Raw genomic sequence first — 18,306 nt, forward strand, 5'->3', positions numbered from 1 at the left:
GGACAGCCATTTGCCTGAAATGGTATAAGGTTTCCTGCCTGAGCAGGGGGTTGGACTAGATGACCTCCAAGGTCCCTTCCAACTTATTATTATTATTATTAATAATAATAATAATAATAATAATAATAATAATAATAATAAAATAATTAATTAATTAATTAACTTTTCCCCATCACATTGCCGGAGCTGGTATTCCTTCTATTGTGCTGGTGTGCTATGCCTAATAAAAGTGTTTCATTAGAGATCACAACATCGCTGATGTGTTCCATCCAGAGGAGGTTTTTCTGATCAACAGATTTACATCAAAAGGCATTGTTTTTTGAAGTTGCAGCTCCCATAATCCAGTGTAAGAGTGTGTTTCCCAAACTTGGCCACTTTTAGATGGGTGGACTTCTGCTCCCAGAATTCTCCAGTCAGCACTAACTGCCTTCAGTATCTTCAGCACGAAAAGCCTTTTCTCATCTGAAAACTGGAGATCTTTTTAGCAGAGTGAACTTTTTACACCGTCTGGTGGAAATAAAAGGTTTCGTGCTGCATCTGAAGGTTGTGGTGGAGACCAAGGTTATCGAGGTGGGAGAGGAGCTTCTGAGATCTTTCTGCTGGCAAAGAAAAAGGATGGACATTGCCAAAGGGAGAAGGGGAAATTCATCCTAAATTTGAGCCTGGGAAATTTTGTAAAAATCAATGGATGCTTAATGAAAATGTTCTATTAAAAGGCAAAGATGAACACACTGCTTTGCTGTTTTTTGGCAAGATTTGGTTCACACACAATATATACATATATCTGTATCATTAATCATCTATCTCATCTTTTTCTATTGTCTATGTTACTGCGCTTTGTGTGATCTCTATCATCCATCCATCCATCCATCCATCCATCCATCCATCATCTATCTATACAGTGGTGGGATTCAAATATGTGAACAACCAGTTCTCTGTGTGGATGCTGCTTCCGGAAGTCCATTCTGGGCAACAAAAAACTAGCTACCGGTTCTGCTGAAGTGGTACGAACCAGCTGAATCCCACCACTGTATCTCTTTCTTTCTTTCTTTTTCTTTTTCTTTCTCTTTCTTCCTTTCTGTCTATCTATCTATCTATCTATCTATCTATCTATCTATCTATCTATCTATGTCTGTCTGTCTGTCTATCTATCATCTATCGACATCCCTGTGAAACTTCATTTTCTTTTGACTCACTAACTTTTGCATTAATGCATGAACACTTCAGTTTCATCCCTTGGCTTCATTCCTCATGCAGCACTCAAGGCAACACACACACTTGCTGGTGACTGTGACTGGAGCCCTGGCCACTAATGAATGTGAGAATTGGCTCTCCAGCAATGCCCTCAGTCACCCTACATTTGAGTGAGCTGCTTTGCGGAAATGCTCACCAACCAGGAACTTAAATCCAAGGCCTTAGCATTTGCAGTGTTCTGGAGTCTCAGTAGCATCACACAAAGCACAGCAACTTACGCCAAGGTAGAGAAGTAAGAGATCCCTCTCCCATGTGGCTGTTCCTCCCCCAAGGACGCCGGGTTTATTGGTCTGCTCAGGAGCTTCTGTTCAATACCGGCTGCACCCAACGCTCGGCCGTTACGTGAAGTATTAGGCCTGGTGAGCCTTGAGTCTGTCCCCATCTGGTGACTTTGCCCAGGGCTTTGAGCTCCCGGTCCTTAAGGGTGAACTTGTCAGGCTGCTGCTGGGGATCCATTTCCACCACTGGATCACACCCCAGATGTGCCCTTGGTTGCCCTTATCCTTAAGGCAGGATTCCTCTCCTTTTGTTTAGGGCAGGGCTAGGCAATCTTGGCCCTTTTTTATGACTCATGGACTTCAACTCCCAGAATTCCTGAGCCAGCCACGCGGAAGGGAAAGGGAGAGGCTTCCAAGCTGAGCCATGCTGGCTCAGGAATTCTGGGAGTTGAAGTCCATGAGTCATGAAAGAGGCAAGGTTGCCTACCCCTAGCCTAGGACGCCCCAAGTACAGTACGCAGCACACTCCAGAGGTACCCATAGTTTGACTTTTAAGTCTCCTGCTAAGTCTGCAGCTGGTCAAACCTTTGCAATCCAAGCCACAGACCTGCACACCCACCTGGGGGCCCACTCTGGAAGAGCCCCCCCTCCCCAAGCATCTTGAAACCCTCACCTTTTGCAGATCACAGAGCCAGAGCTGTTTTCAAATAATTTATTAGGAATTTAAAACAGAAAATCTGGGGGGGAAAGGGGTTACAGGCATGGTGAGAACAAACATTGACATATAATAAAACCGGCTTAATAAAAAACACAGCTTTATTTTCTTTTAAAAAAGAAGGTTGGCATAGAAGTAGCCCAGCATGTGTGCCAAGGAGGAGGTACAAGAGTGCCACGCGACAGTCACATCCCCTGACACCCCCCCCCCCAGCCAAAGACTAGAATAAAAATAAACCCCTTCCATCAGACATTCCCAACCTGGAGCCCCCCCTGCTGGCAGGGTTGAGAGGTGCTGCATCTTTCCTCTCCGGAGGCACCAGTTTTTTTTGTGGGGGGGGGGGACGACTGTGATAGATTGTGGCTGCTTTTTTATTTCTTCTTTAGAAAAAAAACCAGACAAACATATTCATCTGAGTTAACAAAAATTATTGCTTTGTGTTTCCAGTATTAATTAGCTGAGTTTCCTTCTCTTCTCCCTCCTGCCACCAAGAAAAACTCTCCCAATATTTTTCACGTTGCTTAAGGGGGGATTCTGCCAGTGGGAATCTGGGGCCGGGACTGTGGGAAAGGCGAAGGATCTGCAGGGAAAAGCTGATCCTTTCTTAGGATTTAGGCTGAGAGGCAAACCCCAAGAAGCTAAAAACTTGAATTAACACTAGCAGAAAGCTGGCCTGCAAGAAATGAGGTTCCTGGTGTCGTTTCCTCCCACCCCCCTGCTGCCTCAATCGGACATGGGGGACACCCTCAAAAGGCTCAAGTGTTTGACACTGCTAACTGCAGACCCCAATCCCCTCTCCCCGTCTCAATACCCAGCGTCTGCACGCTTTGGGGCTGCCGTGTGCAGAATTCCTCGCTCGAATCTAGAAAGTCTCAGGAAAATGGAGTAACCAAAGATGGCCACCATCTGGACAGAGCCTGGGCAGGAACGGGGGATAGCAGATCGCTCTTGCGGCACCTGGAGAAAATCTATCTATCCATTTCATTTTTGTTATCAGCGCAATGGTAAGACCCTTGGCAGATATAAAACCCAAAAATATATTTGGGTTCTCAACTGAGCTTCAGGGGAGACCCTGAAGCTGAAAAGCAAAAGACCCTCCCCCAAAGACGACTGAGGACAGCCCTGTTCCCTCCATTCGCCCACTGGCAAAGGGTGCAAAGGAAGGGCAGACCCCTCCCCGCCCCCAGCCTCTCTGGGGCAACAGCCTCAAATGACACAGGGGGAGAGGAAGCAAGGCCTGGAGTGGGAAAGGCAGGGGATGCGTTAGAGGAAAATAAACGTGGCTCTCTTTTCTGGAGAGAGCTCCTCTCCCCAGGCGCTGGAAAATCGATCTCCTGATATGGTCAAGCTCAAACAGCTGCTGCACCTCAGCTGCACATGGCTGCAAAAAGGGAAAAAATGTGTGTGTGTGGGGGGGGTTGCCTCTCCTTCCGAGACACCTGAGACGGTCTGGATCTGCTCCACTCCTTGACTCCTTTGCCAGAGATGAGCAGATGCCTGTCCCCCAGACACCCCCAGCCCCTTGCAGGCCATGACCCCCCCGTGGCAGAAAGTGGCAAATATTGAGAGAGTTGTCCCTGGGCCCAAGCATCAACGGAGACCAGCCGCCGGGCAAAAGTGCTCTTGTGGGCTCAGGCCACATGAGCGAGTGGCGACGTGGCCGGTGCATCTTGCTCAGCCTAACAGGCCCTGCTGGTTATGTGGCTCCCACCCAGCCCTCCCCACCCTGTCTCTTGCCCATCTCGCGGTCCTTCCCGGCCCTCCCCCTGCCCATCCCATCCCTGCCCACCCACCCACCCCCTTCCATCTCATCAGAAGTCATAAAAGCTTACAGCAAAAGGTATAAAAAGAAAGGAGGTTTGTCGTGGTCCAAACAGAGAATATTGCTCACATTGTTGGCTTCAAAGCCCAAAAGAGGGAAAGAAAGAAAGAAAGAAAGAAAGAAAGAAAGAAAGAAAGAAAGAAAGAAAGAAAGAAAGAAAGAAAGAAAGAAAGAAAGAAAGAAAGAAAGAAAGAAAGGAAGAAAGAAAGGAAGAAGAAAGAGAGAGAGAGAGAGAGAGAAAGAAAGAAAGAAAGAAAGAAAGAAAGAAAGAAAGAAAGAAAAAGAAAGAAAGAAAGAAAGAAAGAAAGAAAGAAAGAAAGAAAGAATCAACGATACAAGGTTCCTCTGCTGTGAAGACAAGGCGTAAGAGAGCCTTGCACAATTTACATATGATACAGAAAGATCAAGGGAAAAATACAGTAATAACAAACTCATAGGAGCCTAAAATCTAAAAACCAGGGAGAAAAAAAAATCAGAAATAAGGAATAGTGTTTTTTCTCACTTAGCAAAATATACAGTTTGTATTTGTTCCACAGCAATGCCCCGAGTGTTCACATCCTGTTAATTCTGTATGTCTCAAAAGCCTCACATTGACAGAAAAAAAAATTCCTTGTTTAAAAAAAGAGAGACAGATAAACTATTAAACGCTTCAGCCTCTCAGCTGTCTCTCTCTCTCTCTCTCCCCCCTCCCCTCTTCGGAAATTGCTTTAGTTGTACATCAACCAGTCAGTCCTTTAAAAAGACTTTGTTCTTTTGTGACCGAGTCCATATTTTTCCCCATCTCAATATATATATATATATATATTTATATATATATCTAAAAGAAACAAAACAAAAGATTTCAAAACCAAATAAAAATATTCCTTGATAAAAACTTACCTACGCACAGTCACCAAAAAAATAAAATAAAATAAACGGTTTTTCAGCAGCTCCGAAAAAGAGCAAAAGAACCAGGAAAATGAGAGTGCTGATCTCGCGCCCGCCCCCGCCCCGACCTCCCCAAAATAAAAATAAAAAACCAAGAACTAACAGGCTAAGAAAATAAATAAAAGTAGAAGCAGTGGGTCAGAGGCTTGGGAGAAGTGTAAACGGTCTGTGGTTAGTAGCAGAGGAGACGGTCCTCGCCTCCCAATCCAGTGCTTTCTGGCCAGCGGGAGGGGGGGGGCTGGCCGGAGCCCAGCTGACAGCCACAAGTGTGCAGTTTTTGAATGAAAATGAAACCTTGGCTCATCCCTCCGGGTCTGCGGAGTCCTCCAGCTCGCTCACTGGGGAATCTGCGGGGAGCAGAGAGGAAAGCAAAGCAGCCCAGGTGACCATCGTCGCATTTGCCATCCGCCCAAAGGGGGCGGCGCGTACCCGTTTACTTATCCCATTTATATGCCGACCATCTCACTGTCCAAAGGACTGGCAACCACTTGCACGGACACCCCCCCCCTTACTCGGCGGAGGCAGGCTTCTCCACTCTGGTAGCCCCAGGGAGAGCAGAGGTGGGATTTACCCTGCTAGAACCCCCTGCAAGCCCATCGCCCCCTTGCGCTGTGCCCCCGAACGGGCTCCCCCACCACACTGGGCCTCCTTGCCAGCATGCAATTACGACCAGAGTTTCCCAACCTTCCTGGCTTTGCGCACCAGCGGGGAGGGTGGGGAGAAGGGCCGGTTCCGTGTGAGTCGTGGGCTAGCGTGCACGCGTTCACCCACCACTTCCGCGGCCGGTTCCAAACGGCTCAAGGCCCGGTAGTAGGCTGCAGCTCAGGGGTTGGGGACCCCTGAATTAGACTACAGGAAGTCCTCGCTTAGTGGTCATTGGACCCAAATTTCCACCACTAAGTGATGTGGTCGCAAAGCACAACGTCAAGTGACCATGTTGCTTACGGTCGGCAATCCTGGGAGTTCCTGGCTACCCTGGAGCAGTTAAGCAAGGATCTGACTTGATCGTGGCTTCTGATTGTGCCTGTCAGCTTCATTGGCTTTGTTTGTGAGAAACTGCTAACTGCAATTGTGTGACCGTGGGATGCGGCAGCAGTTAGAAATCCAGGACGGCTGGCACTTTGAGGACCAGTTACATGCATTACCCACTCAGCTCTGTTGCAAGTGGTTGTTAATGAGGACTGCCTGTAAATGGTTCAGGAATTCACCCTTCGGGGTCTTCCAGCTGAGACTGCACCACGGGAGAGCACGGGGGAGGCTTCCTTCTGTATGAGACTGCCACCCCCCCCCCACAGCAGCAGCAGATGTGGCTCGGCCCCTACAGCAAGTGACTTGAAAAGCAAAAACTTCCTACTGTGGTTCTGTAGCACAGAAGCACCTTACATTGTTCAAGTTTTTGCTTTTCTCTCCAGCTGTTTTTCTGGAGGATGGTTAAGGTCAACTGGCTGAGCTAAGCTGTCCCCACACTATGACTGACTGGGAGGAGTTTAGAATTTAGAATAGAGCTGGGAGGGACCTTGGAGGTCTTCTAGTCCAACCTCCTGCTCAACCAGGAGAACCTATACCAGTGGTCCCAACCTTTGTGACTTGGTGGCCTGGCTGCGGGGGGGGGGGGAGGGGGAGGGAATCGGGATGTGTGAGCGGTAGGCTGATGTATGCATGCATAACTTGACTTATGCAACTTGAGTTCCGCGGCTGTGTGCACACACGCAAGCCCACCACTTGGAAAACCAAGCTGTGCACAGCTTGCCCGCCGCTCGCACAGCCCAATTCCAAATATGCCACGGCCCGGTAGCGGGCTGCGGCCCGGGGATTGTGGATCCCTGCCATTTACCATTTCAGATGTTACTTTTCCTTTGTGAGTGGCTTCCTCTTATATTTAACTGTTTGGAGTTAAATTTAATCTTCCTGTTTTAGCGCAGGGTTTCTCAAATGTGGCAAATTCAACTGCCAGAACTCCCCAATTGGCACGAATGCTCGGAGTTGGAAGTCCACACATCTTAAAGTTGCCAAGGTTGAGAAGCACTGTTCACCTTCCTTCCAGGGAAGCATGCGGTGAGGAAACCATGTTGCACAAGAGACAATTCCCACAGCGCCTGCGCTGTGGGAGAGGAGCACCGCACGAGTTGCTCTGCTGCTCAAGCCACGAAAGTGTGCTTTGGTTTGACTGCATTCACACAGCAGCCTTAACCTCTTTTCTTAGCTTGCATAATATAGGGAGTCCTCAACCTGGGGCCGTTTGAAGGTCCAGTGGATCTACCCAGGGAAGGGGTACCAGCAAACAGGATTAAAAGTGCCCCACCTAGTCATGTGATTACACGTTGGCACTCAACAACTGGGTTTCACCGAGGGCTGTTTGCAGCATCCCACGGTCATGTGACTGTTTTACGACATTTTTGCTGAAAACAGGTATTTACTTCTGTTTCGCAGGAAAATCACAGCCACAGGAAACCTTTAGTTTGCTTCATAACTGCCGATTCATTTAACAACTGCCGCAAAAAATAAATAATGGTTTTTATGACAACTGTGACCATGATAGGTAGGCTCCATTATGGTTTTAACCTGAGGATTACCTGTACAGTGTACCCAACGGGCTTAATTATATGTTGCTCTGGCCCTCAGAAGGGTCCCAAAGGGGGAGTGGGCTGAGCAAACGTAACCGCAGGGGGTCTTTATTTGACTGGTTCAAGAGGAAGGCAAGTCCAGCTAGTGAACTTCCGTCTGTCGCTTTGGGCCATGTGGACCAGTGCAAACAGAGTCCAGTGCCAAAGTTTTAAATTCTAAAGCAAGTGGAATGAATTAAAATTCGATTCATGCCAAAAGAAGGGAATGTATGTAGCTCAGAGTTAAACTGTGGGGTCCTTGGTGCTTTCTGGACTTGGCAGTTTCCTTGCAGTCATTTCATTACCAACTAGGCACTTGTTCTGTTTATATCAGAGGTCCCCAACCCCCGGTCCGTGGACGGTACTGTGCCGTGGCATCCCAGCAACCGGTCCACATAAACAAGCAAAGCCCCATCCATGGGGTCCAGGCAGGACACAGAACCACGCACCCTCTGGTCCGCAGGAAAACCTTTCTCCATGGAACCGGTCCCTGGTGCCCAAAAGGTTGGGGACACCTCTGGTTTATATGCACCAGCTGGAGTGGGTGAGGTTTCTCCTTGGTAGTTCCTGGATTAGGAATTGTTTTCTGCTTGACTGTTGGTCTGGTGTTAATCCCTGCTTCTCTGGGTATTGGTTGCTGGAGAGGATCTGTTTTGGTCTTTTTGTTCCCTTCTTAGCTGGAAGGGACCTTGGAGGTCTTCTAGTCCAGCCCCCAGGGATGAGCTTTGCTAGTCTTCTTCTGCCTGCCTGTCCTACACAGTGGCTCTTACAGTCTTTACATTATATGCTGCAGATGACTCCTGTTTTTCGAGCTACTGGGTCTTTTCGGTTATTTAAGAAATGCTGGAGGGCTCTTGTGGGTGTATGTGTACAGTGATGTCACATGGTTGTAATAAGTCCTCGACTTACCAAAGTCCATTTAGTAACCATTCAAAGTTACAACAGCACTGGAAAAAGTGACTTATGACCCTTTTTCACAATTATGAGCAGCATCTCCATGGTCATGTGATTTACATTTAGATAGCAATAGCACTTAAGACTTATATACTGCTTCATAGCTCTCTCTAAGTGGTTTACAGAGTCAGCTTATTGTCTGTCCCCCCCGCCAAACAATCCGGGTCCTCACTTTACCGACCTCGGAAGGATGGACGGCTGAGTCAACCTTGAGCCGGTCAGGATCAAACTGCTGGCAGTCAGCAGAATTCACCTGCAATGCTGCATTCTAACCACTGGGTCACCAGGGCTCTCTAATGCTTGACAACTGGTTCATATTTATGACGGTTGCAGTGACCTTCTGACCAGCAAAGTCAATGGGGAAGCCAGATTCATTAAACACACAACAGCGTGTGCAGTGATTCACTTAACAAATGTGGTAAGAAAAGTTATAAAATGGGGCAACACTCACTTAACAAATTTCTCACTTAGCAACATAAATTTTGGGCTCAATTGTGGTCATAGGTCAAGACCTACCTGTAGTCTGTTGGTTGTTTCAGAGACGTTTTTGGTATATGGGAACTATATCTGTTTCATAGTTTTCCTAAGAGCCCTGGCGGTGCAGTGGTTAGAACAGAGGTCCCCAACCTTTTGGGCACCAGGGACTGGTTCCATGGAGAGATTGTTCCATGGACCGGAGAGTGCGTGGTTTTGTGTGCTGCCTGCATCCCATGGACGGGGCTTGCTCGTTTGTACGGACTGGTTGCTGGCGTGCCACGGCCCGGTACTGGTCCACGGAATGGGGGTTGGGGACCTCTGGGTTAGTACTGCGGGCTGACTGTGCCCACTTCCAGGAGTTCGATCCTGACTGGCTCAAGGTTGACTCAGCCTTCCATCCTTTCAGGGTCGGTAAAATGAGGACCCAGATTGTTGAGGACAATGGGCTGACTCTGTAAACTGCTTAGAGAAGGCTGTAAAGCACCGTGAAGCTATTTCTGTTGCTATAGCTTATGTTGGTTGTGCTGTAGTGCAGACATGTCAAACACAAGCCCCGGGGCCTGGATGCGGCCCGCGAAGTGGTTTCATGCGGCCCGCGAAGCCATCCTGGAAACAGTGAGGGAACAGCCCCCACTGCCTTGGCCCTGGCCCAGAAACCTCCTGCCAGAGACCCTCAGATCTGTCCCACTCCTGCCCAGGCCCCCATAGGCACCCTTGATGTGAATGATGTAGAGCTGGCCACGCCCACCCAGCAGGCCATACGCACTCTAGCCACGCCCACCCAGTAGGCCACGCCCACCCTGGCCACACCCACCCGGCCCCTTGAGGGCAACCGCAATGCTGATGCGGCCCTCCATGAAATTGAGTTTGACACCCCTGCTGTAGTGGATTGAGTGATTAGGCACTTTTTGATATAATTGTGTGGGCATCCATTTTGTTAGATAATGTTATAGAGGCGGTCTGTTGTTCTGGGTTGTTGCAGTACTCATAGGAAAATGTCTGGGAGTAACAAGAGTCATCTACACCCTACAATGTAAGGACTGCAGCAGCCACTATGTAGGGCAGAGAGACAGGCTGGAAACTAGCAGAGCACACCAGAGACACCAACGGACGGTCACAGCAAATGGACAAGACTGAACCATAGTTTCACCTAGGAATCTGTGAGCATACAAGACCAAGCAAAACTGTAAAACCAAGTGAATGCTTGGAAGCTGGGCACTCAGACAAATCAGTCACCGACAGACACACAGAGATTAATACATTTGCACGCCATTCAAAAGTGACAATTAAAAAACTAAAAATGAAACAAAAAGAACACATCCTCTCCAGCAACCCACACAGGGATTAACGCCAGGCAATCGATCAAGCAGGAAACAATACCCTAATCAAGGAAGAACGAGGGAGGAAGCCCCACCCCAACCAATACTGGCAGGATATAAACACCCCCCCCTCCCACTGATCATGTTACCTAGTTGTGTGATCAAAGGTAAGCAAACAATCAAGCTCAGAGAGCACCAAGCACTCCATGTAATTCATTATAAAAGCAGCAGAATCATAAAATACTGAATAACCACCCAACTTTTAAATCCAGCTGCATTTCCAGACTCTACTTAGATTTGTTTTTTAAAAAAAGGATTCGGCAGCCTTGCAATGTGTCAGATTTGACACGTTTCAGATGTTCCACACCTGGGAAAGCTCCGACTGAATCTTAAAAGACAGAGGGTTTCATGTTTTGCCCCAGATGACACCTCCCAATGGAGAGACAAAAGTGTTCCAGGGCAGGCCCAGGAGTTTTTCCCAACCGCAGTCAAGCTGAGGCTCTTCTCCTGCCCTAGAGAGCCCACTTACCATCTGTTTTCTTGGTCCTCAGCTTCAATGGTAACCGTTAGTAAATGCCGTTGCAATCAAAGGCCCCTGCCAAAAAAAAATATTGCACGCTATTCACTACAATGGACACTACAGAGGACTTGCAGCGTTAGGTAAAGTGAAGCTTAAGTTGCCAGAATTTTGTGAGGGGAGACTCTCTAGCTGGCTTGGCTCCCCCTCTCTCCCACTGACACTTGGTTTGGGCCAGGGGTAGGCAACCCTGGCTCTTTTATGACTCCTGGACTTCTGCTATGCTGGCTCAGGAATTCTGGGAGTTGAAGTCCACGAGTCATAAAAGAGCCAAGGTTGCCTACCGCTGGTTTGGGCCATGCAGAGGTGGCCAGGTGAGGCTCAGCAATATCTTACAAGCGAAGCCGGGAGACTCTTATGCAAGAGGGGCTCCTTGTGCACAGAAGAGGTGGAGTTGCGACTCAAACGAAAGACCTGGAATGGCTCAGAAGAAACCCGGCTTCCTTCGGCTCACAAAGATTGCCCAGGTCTTCACACGCCCTCAACACGGAACTCGTTGCTTCTCGTCCACAGCACCTGCCCCGATCCAACAAAAACCTCCCTCCCAGGACCGGGAGCTGGCCGGGACCCTCCTCCTCTCTGGCTCTTGGGCTCGCCGGTCCGTTCCCTGCCCGTGGAGCCCCCCACAGCACTCACCCCTAGGCTGTGGCCGAAGCCGGTGCTGGGGGCGGGACTCGCCGCACTGATGTAACTGCTGACTCCTGAATCCTGATTGGCTGCTCCGTAAAGCTCAGCCATCGGCCCGGGGCTGGTGGTGCCCAGGAAGCCGCCAGTGCGGCTGGGGGTGGAACCTAGCGAAGGAAGCAACACTAGCCAGTCGAGATGCTACAATGGCACCCTGCCCCCCCCACCCGCCCCCAGCCGTGCAGAAAAGGTCCCCAGAGACCTCTGGGAAGAGATGCGGCAGTTACCTGTCCCTCGTACCACGGCTGCTGCCGCTGCCGCCATTGGTCCATAAGCAGTGAGGGGTATGGCTGTGGGGGGAAAGAGGCAGAGTCAGGGATGGGATGCAGGGAACCCAGAGATGCCCAGCCCGTGCCCACTGCAGACACGCATCTGCATGGGCAGCTATGCCACGGCTGGTTTGTGTCGGGGTGGCCACCAGGCCAAGTATATCCTGAAAAACCAGCTGGCCAGCATGAGCGGTCCTTGACCAGCCGCTCCTGCTTCCCAGTGGCTAATGCGGAGCCACTCTCTGGCTTTCCATGAAGCCATTCGCTTGAAAGCCTGTGTGTAAGAGACGTGAAAGAAGGCTAAGAAGAGGGACATGCATGTTCCTGTGCCCCAGGGCCCAGCCAGCTCTTCTGTGGGGCTGTCTGGGTAAATCCTGCCGGTCTGCGTTAGCAGGATGCTCCGCCAATGCCGACTATGGAGATTTACTTGACCTAGCCATTCCTGAACCTCTAGCGCCAGCCCTGAAATTAGCTCTAGCAGAACCTCAGGCCCAAAACAACCCAGGGAGTTCCTGCCCATTCTGATCCCTGTCTTCACAAAGCTGTTTTTTCTTTTCTTTTCCCTTTTTTGCCTTTCCTTCTTGAAGTGGAAATCAAAACAAGATGTGTGTGGGGGGGAGATGTTCATGTTTATCTGGTAAAGTTGGCACAGGCATGTTGTGGCTAAATCCTGGCTTATCTGAAGCACCCCAATCACTTTGACAATGCAACGTAAACCTGCCACGCCTGCAAAGAACTAAAGGAGATCTTTGGCCACCTGAAACCAGCAGCAGCTCACAGCTTCCAGCTTCACTAGAGATTGCAAACTCCCACCAAATCTCTGAAACGAACGTAACATTCTCCCAAAGAAACTCTCCACCAGTCAACAGGCTCCCCTGAGCTTCTTCTGCCCTCCCATCCTGGCTTGCAGCATTCACACAAAGAGCTTCCTCAGTGAACGGTCTCCTGAGAAGAGAAACGGGAGGCGGGGGCAAAAGCACACTGAGCCTCACCATGATTTGATACAGGTTTTTGGGATGGGTATCTGGAGGACCCATTCATCCCCATCCCGCTCTGAAGTATGCCACTATCTTCAGAGACAGATGGAGATGGGACAAGAGCTGGGGAACAAGATTTTAATCCCTCCCTCTGGCAGGGCCCCTAAAGGCATCCACAGATTTATACCAGAGCATGAATTCAGCACCCTACTTCCTTGCAGTCCAAAGCCTGGAGGAAGGCAAAGGGGGCTTCAAGAGTGAGGAGATGCTCAGAGAATGGGATGGTGCATGGAAGCGATTGTGCCGTTAGCTTAGATGCAGAAAAGTGCCGCTCTGCTTGCAGAAGCACAGTGCAAAACCACCTTTACGAAGCTTTGAAGGAATGGCAATAGCAAGAAGGAACTTGGAAAACAACAGGAAGGAAGGAAGGAAGGAAGGAAGGAAGGAAGGAAGGAAGGAAGGAAGGAAGGAAGGAAGGAAGGAAGGAAGGAAGGAAGGAAGGAAGGAAAAATTTAAGCCCTAAGTCATCCTTGATCTCAATGGCTGGGCCCAGCTCCTTGTTGGCATACTCTAGTTTGTTTGTTGATTAGACACATGACCTTATCAAATAATGCTGGCATCCACAGGAAGCAGTAAAATTCTTCCATGCCATGCTGACGTCACGAAAATCTGAGAGCGCCATACTCTCCCGCTTCTTTGATCCATTTTGCAGTTGTTATTAGTTGCGAAGTCGTGTCCGACTCATCGCGACCCTATGGACAACGTTCCTCCAGGCCTTCCTGTCTTCCACCATCTTCTGGAGCCCATTTAAGCTCACGCCTACTGCTTCAGTGACTCCATCCAGCCACCTCATTCTCTGTCGTCCCCTTCTTCTATTGCCCTCGATCTTTCCCAGCATTAGGCTCTTCTCCAGTGAGTCCTTCTTTCTCATTAGGTGGCCAAAGTATTTGAGTTTTAGCTTCAAGATCTGGCCTTCTAAAGAGCAGTCAGGATTGATCTCCTCTAGGACTGACCGGTTTGATCGCCTTGCAGTCCAAGGGACTCGCAGGAGTCTTCTCCAGCACCATAGTTCAAAGGCCTCAATTCTTTGGCGCTCAGCCTTTCTTATGGTCCAAATTTCACTGCCATACATTGCAACTGGGAAGACCATAGCCTTGACTATACGCACTTTTGTTGACAGGGTGATGTCTCTGCTTTTTAGTGTGCTGTCTAGATTTGCCATGGCTTTCCTTCCCAGGAGCAAGCGTCTTTTAATTTCTTGGCTACAGTCCCCATCTGCGGTGATCTTGGAGCCCAGGAAAATAAAATCTGTCACTACCTCCAGTTGTAGAGAAGCCAAATTTATACAACAGCTGCACTCCATCAGTGTGATGACTGTCTCACTTATAGATTAGGTGACCCCTCTTCCTGCCAATCTGCTAAAACTATTTTGATAGCAATTCTTTTCACTATTGGAGCTCGTAGTCTGAAGCAGGCATCAAAGTTCCAGCCCGATCCATTTCATCAAGAGCTTGCGGATCAGATGGGAGAGGTTTTGTTTTTATCAGCAAGGTGAAATATGTTACCAAGGATCTGAGGTGGACCAGAGTTGGGTTCTCCCACCAGACAACTTAGAAAAGGGGAAAGGAGAAGGAGGGGGTCTCAAACCCTACCTTCTGCTTCACTCAGGAATTGGTGGGCAGCCAGTTATTGATTCTTATTTAGCAACAACAAAAACACACCCAGCAACCTGAGCACAGCCGCAGATTATGAAATCCGGCCTCCGAATGCTTTTCAAAATAGATGCCCTGAGGGTTATGGGCTGCTGAGAAGGAGAACTGCACACTGGCCTTTCGTGGGTCTCCCTAACAGCTGCTTAATTAAGGGTGTTTTAGGATTGCTAAATTTCTGCCAGCAATTGCCTTCCAATGCTTCTCAGATAGCAGCTGGTGAGAGTCACTGGCAGAAGATACAAAATCCTGAAAACTCTGGATTCCACTTGCCAACACTGGGTAAGACGGCTGTTGAATCTCAGCAGAAACCGGCATAGATGACGTAACATTATCCTGACAAGCCCATCTCTGGGTCCAATAGGCAATCCTAGAAAATACCACACAGGGCTTTGAAAGACTGCCAGTTTACTCAGTAGGCAGACGGACAGATAGACAGATGAAGCAGGAAAGAGGATATGGTGAATTTACTACTTTGCCTTCCAGTCAGTGGATGACTGACCGGAAGCTTAACCTGGACATGAAACTTCAAACTGGGTCTGCTATCCAGAAAGTGGAGGAAACCCAACTATGGACAACACGTTGTCTGAATGCTTCCTGACTCTTCTTCGTTACAGATTTCAGGTTGAACAGGCCATCAGTTGGGTACAGCTGGGATTCATCCTGTGATAAAACTGCAGGAATTCACATTGTGTGGAATTTTTTGATCAGTGGCTCCAGCTTGATTGGCAAGGCATGAGATGAAAGACACGCCACCAGGACCCCTGCTGAAGCCTTCTGCTCTGGTTTTGCACGCCTAATTCTCAGCAAACCACGTTAAATTGAGGGCCACTTTTGCAGATGAGGAAGAGTCAGTCTCCTAATACTGTAACTTAGCAAAGGTTTCTTGAGACCTTTACTTAACAGGGTTTCGTGCATCTATTCAAGAGATGGAAGTTTGTGGGAGATGTGACACCAGAAAGAGCCTGGAAACCTGAAGGCAGAGCCCTCTGGCTCCCAGCAACACAGACTCGAGGGCATCGTGTCAAGCCTGAGGCATCTTGGGAGAGAATAAGAAACTCAGGAGGATGAACTTCTGGTTTTTGCCACCTCAGGATACAAGAGAGTCATAGAATCCTAGGGCTGGAAGGGACTGCAGCAGGAGATCTTACACCAGGGGTAGGCAACCTTGGCTCTCTCATGACTCGTGGACTTCAACTCCCAGAATTCCTGAGCCAGCGTGGCTCACCTTGGAAACCTCTCTTTCCCCTCAGCACGGCTGGCTCAGGAATTCTGGGAGTTGAAGTCCACGAATCATAAAGTGGCCTAGGCCTAGGCCAGGAGTAGGCAACCTTGGCTCTTTTATGACTCATGGACTTCAACTCCCAGAATTCCTGAGCCAGGAAGTCCACAAGTCATCAAAGAGCCAAGGTTGCCTACCCCTGTACACCATTCCGGACAAATGGCTGCCCAGTCTCTTTTTGAAAACCTCCAGTGATGGACCACCCACAACTTCTGAAGGCAAGCCACTCCATTGATCAATTGTTCTCACTGTCCAGGTTAGATCTCTCTTTAACAAGCTTCCACCTACTACTTCTTCTCTTGCCCTCTGGTGCTTTGCAAAATAGGTTGACCCCCCTCTTCTCTGTGACACCCCTCATGTGCCGGAAGTATCACGTCACCCCCTAATCCTTCTCTTTGTTAGTCGGTGAGCTTCACTGGCATCCTTCAAGTCTCGAGAGACTATGGTGTCGTGCTCTGGAAAGAGGTCCTAAAGCAGCATCTGGTGTGCCTAAAAAGGCCCATTCGAGTGGCAGTCCTTCCACACTGAGGGCAGATACAATCTGCCCCCTGTCCAGCCCCCAGATTTCGCTAGTTCCGGGACTGCCTCTTTGCAAAGAGGCAGTCTCGGTGAGCTTAGATGGTTCAGAAAGACGACGTTTTCCTTTCAAGTCCAGTTGCTAAGGAGGAAGTGACAAAGAAAAGGTCACCACTGCCTCTTGGCTTCTCCCTTCCAGATGTTTGGGATGGACCTCACACAGGCACTTTTGAAAAGAACAAACTGCCCCAAAGGAGCATTTGAAAGGCAGCCTGTGAAATACATGCCTGTGGACGAGGGGTGTGCAACTGTTTCAAGCAGGGAGCTTTGTGTCACCCCAAAAATATTGTCTGAGTGCAAAATGAGCACTTTGAGCATGCTGGAAAATTGGGGGAGTTCAGAACGCAGGGGGGGCAGGGCTATTCCAATATTCGAAGCAGAGCATTTTGTACCTAAAGCAGGAAACTTTGTGAAGTTTCACATTCAAAATCATTTTGGGGAAAAAAAACGTTTTGCACAATCCCCTGAAGAAGTTGGTGCTTTCCAGGTGTTTTGAGTCTGCAATTCCCAGAATTCCTAATCATATCTGACTAACAAAGCTGAGTTGTGCCTTTTCATCAAAGTGTTAGAAAAGATGCTATCTCCTGATTTTTTGCCCTCAGAGACTAATCTGGCTCTCCTCCTACAACAGCCACATCTGGAGAGCCAACATCCTTTCCTGATCCACTTGTCTGCCGTGGCTTCCAGGATACAGCTCTCTTCAGTGGCTCTCTCACCTGCAGACCAGGTGCTCTGCCACGGAAGGATGACACAACAGGCAACCCAGTTACTCAACGGCTCAATCAGTGGTTTCAACAGAGGGTAAAGAGCAGAAAACAGTGGATGATTATGAGATGGAGAACTCGGGTTTCTCCTTTTATGTAAGGGTCTGAGAATGCTTTTCCCCCCTTCATCAGGGAGCCACTGTGGACTGGGGAAGAAATGTCCCAGCATGCATCCGTTCCTCTCCATCTGCAGCTTCTCGACTCCCCAAGCCCCCATCCTGAGGACCTAGACCAGCGCCAGCCTGCCTACCAGCAACTCCTGGCCTCCAAGGCTGCAAGGCAGGGAAAGCACGACCCACCCACCCTTCTCTTCCAGATGTTGCAAGGAGAAAACCGGTGGGACTGACCTGTGAGCTCAGGGAGAACAGGGGCACTCGGGAGGGGGGTCCGCTCTACCCGGAATTCTAAAAAGGAAAGGCAAGACCACTTAGGATGCTCCATCAAGTCCCCCCTGAGGCAGAGGGAAGGGTGGAGGAGGAAGAGGAAGGAACGCAAAGGCAAGCACAGGAAATGGAAATCCTCAGAGAGACTGCCTGAAAACAGCGGGAGGAGGAACGCCCACCGGCAGCTTCCAAGGGGGCATTGCTAGAAGCGTCAAGTGCTGCCGTCAGAAGACACACCTAACAGTTCTTTGTGAAAACTCTGGGTCTGCCAATGTGCTCGTGCATCTGACTGAATTTAAGGTTGGAGAGGACGGGATATGGATGTCATTCAAAGAGGAAGCAATATGCAAGCCCGAACATTGTCCTCCCCTGGCTTTCAGGCCTCTCTTTGTTCAGAAATGCACCCCAAAATGCAGAGACTGACCTTTACAAGCATGCATGCTTTAGAGAAAATTGTGGGCAGAAGGGTGCACATGAAGTGCTTCACCCTCTGCAGTTTATTCAGAGGGTTTGGGTCCTCCTGCCGGATTTCCTATCACGCCTCTGGCACTTTAAGCTTGGTAATAAAAAACGCTCCGTTTTTGAAAGGCAGTCACTCTGGGAAAAGATGCTTCTCAGCTGGGGGTGTGAGCAGCTGTAGAAGCAGAGACTCCAAAAGAGGGGAGTTTCCAATTGTCAGAAGGCGACAATTGAGTAAAGGGAGGCCACCATCCAATTGCTTTGGTAAATCTTGCAGCAAGGTTGAATTAGATCAGTGTTTCTCAATCTTACCTACTTAATGATGGGTGGACTTCAA

At 49.1% G+C, this 18,306-nt stretch overlaps 1 protein-coding gene across 5 annotated transcripts in view; it reads right to left on the reverse strand.

Moving 5' to 3' along the window:
* Window positions 1–2,523: 2,523 nt before the first annotated feature.
* The window catches only part of MSI1 (musashi RNA binding protein 1), a 62,006-nt gene continuing 46,223 nt past the window's right edge, over window positions 2,524–18,306 (reverse strand). For 2 of the 5 annotated variants that reach the window (XM_083373285.1, XM_083373288.1), the window contains exons 11-15: window positions 17,475–17,531; window positions 11,778–11,840; window positions 11,503–11,675; window positions 10,819–10,884; window positions 2,524–5,283 (exon numbers count right to left, since the gene is read on the reverse strand). In XM_083373285.1, coding sequence (XP_083229411.1) covers window positions 10,843–10,884; window positions 11,503–11,675; window positions 11,778–11,840; window positions 17,475–17,531 — 335 coding nt within the window. In that variant the 3' untranslated portion in view covers window positions 2,524–5,283; window positions 10,819–10,842. The remainder of the gene's footprint in view (window positions 5,284–10,818; window positions 10,885–11,502; window positions 11,676–11,777; window positions 11,841–17,474; window positions 17,532–18,306) is intronic. The other 3 variants (XM_083373286.1, XM_083373289.1, XM_083373287.1) reach the window with 3 other exon arrangements.

The sequence above is a fragment of the Vipera ursinii genome (genome assembly GCF_947247035.1).
Source record: "Vipera ursinii genome assembly, chromosome: 14".
Lineage (NCBI taxonomy): Eukaryota > Metazoa > Chordata > Lepidosauria > Squamata > Viperidae > Vipera > Vipera ursinii.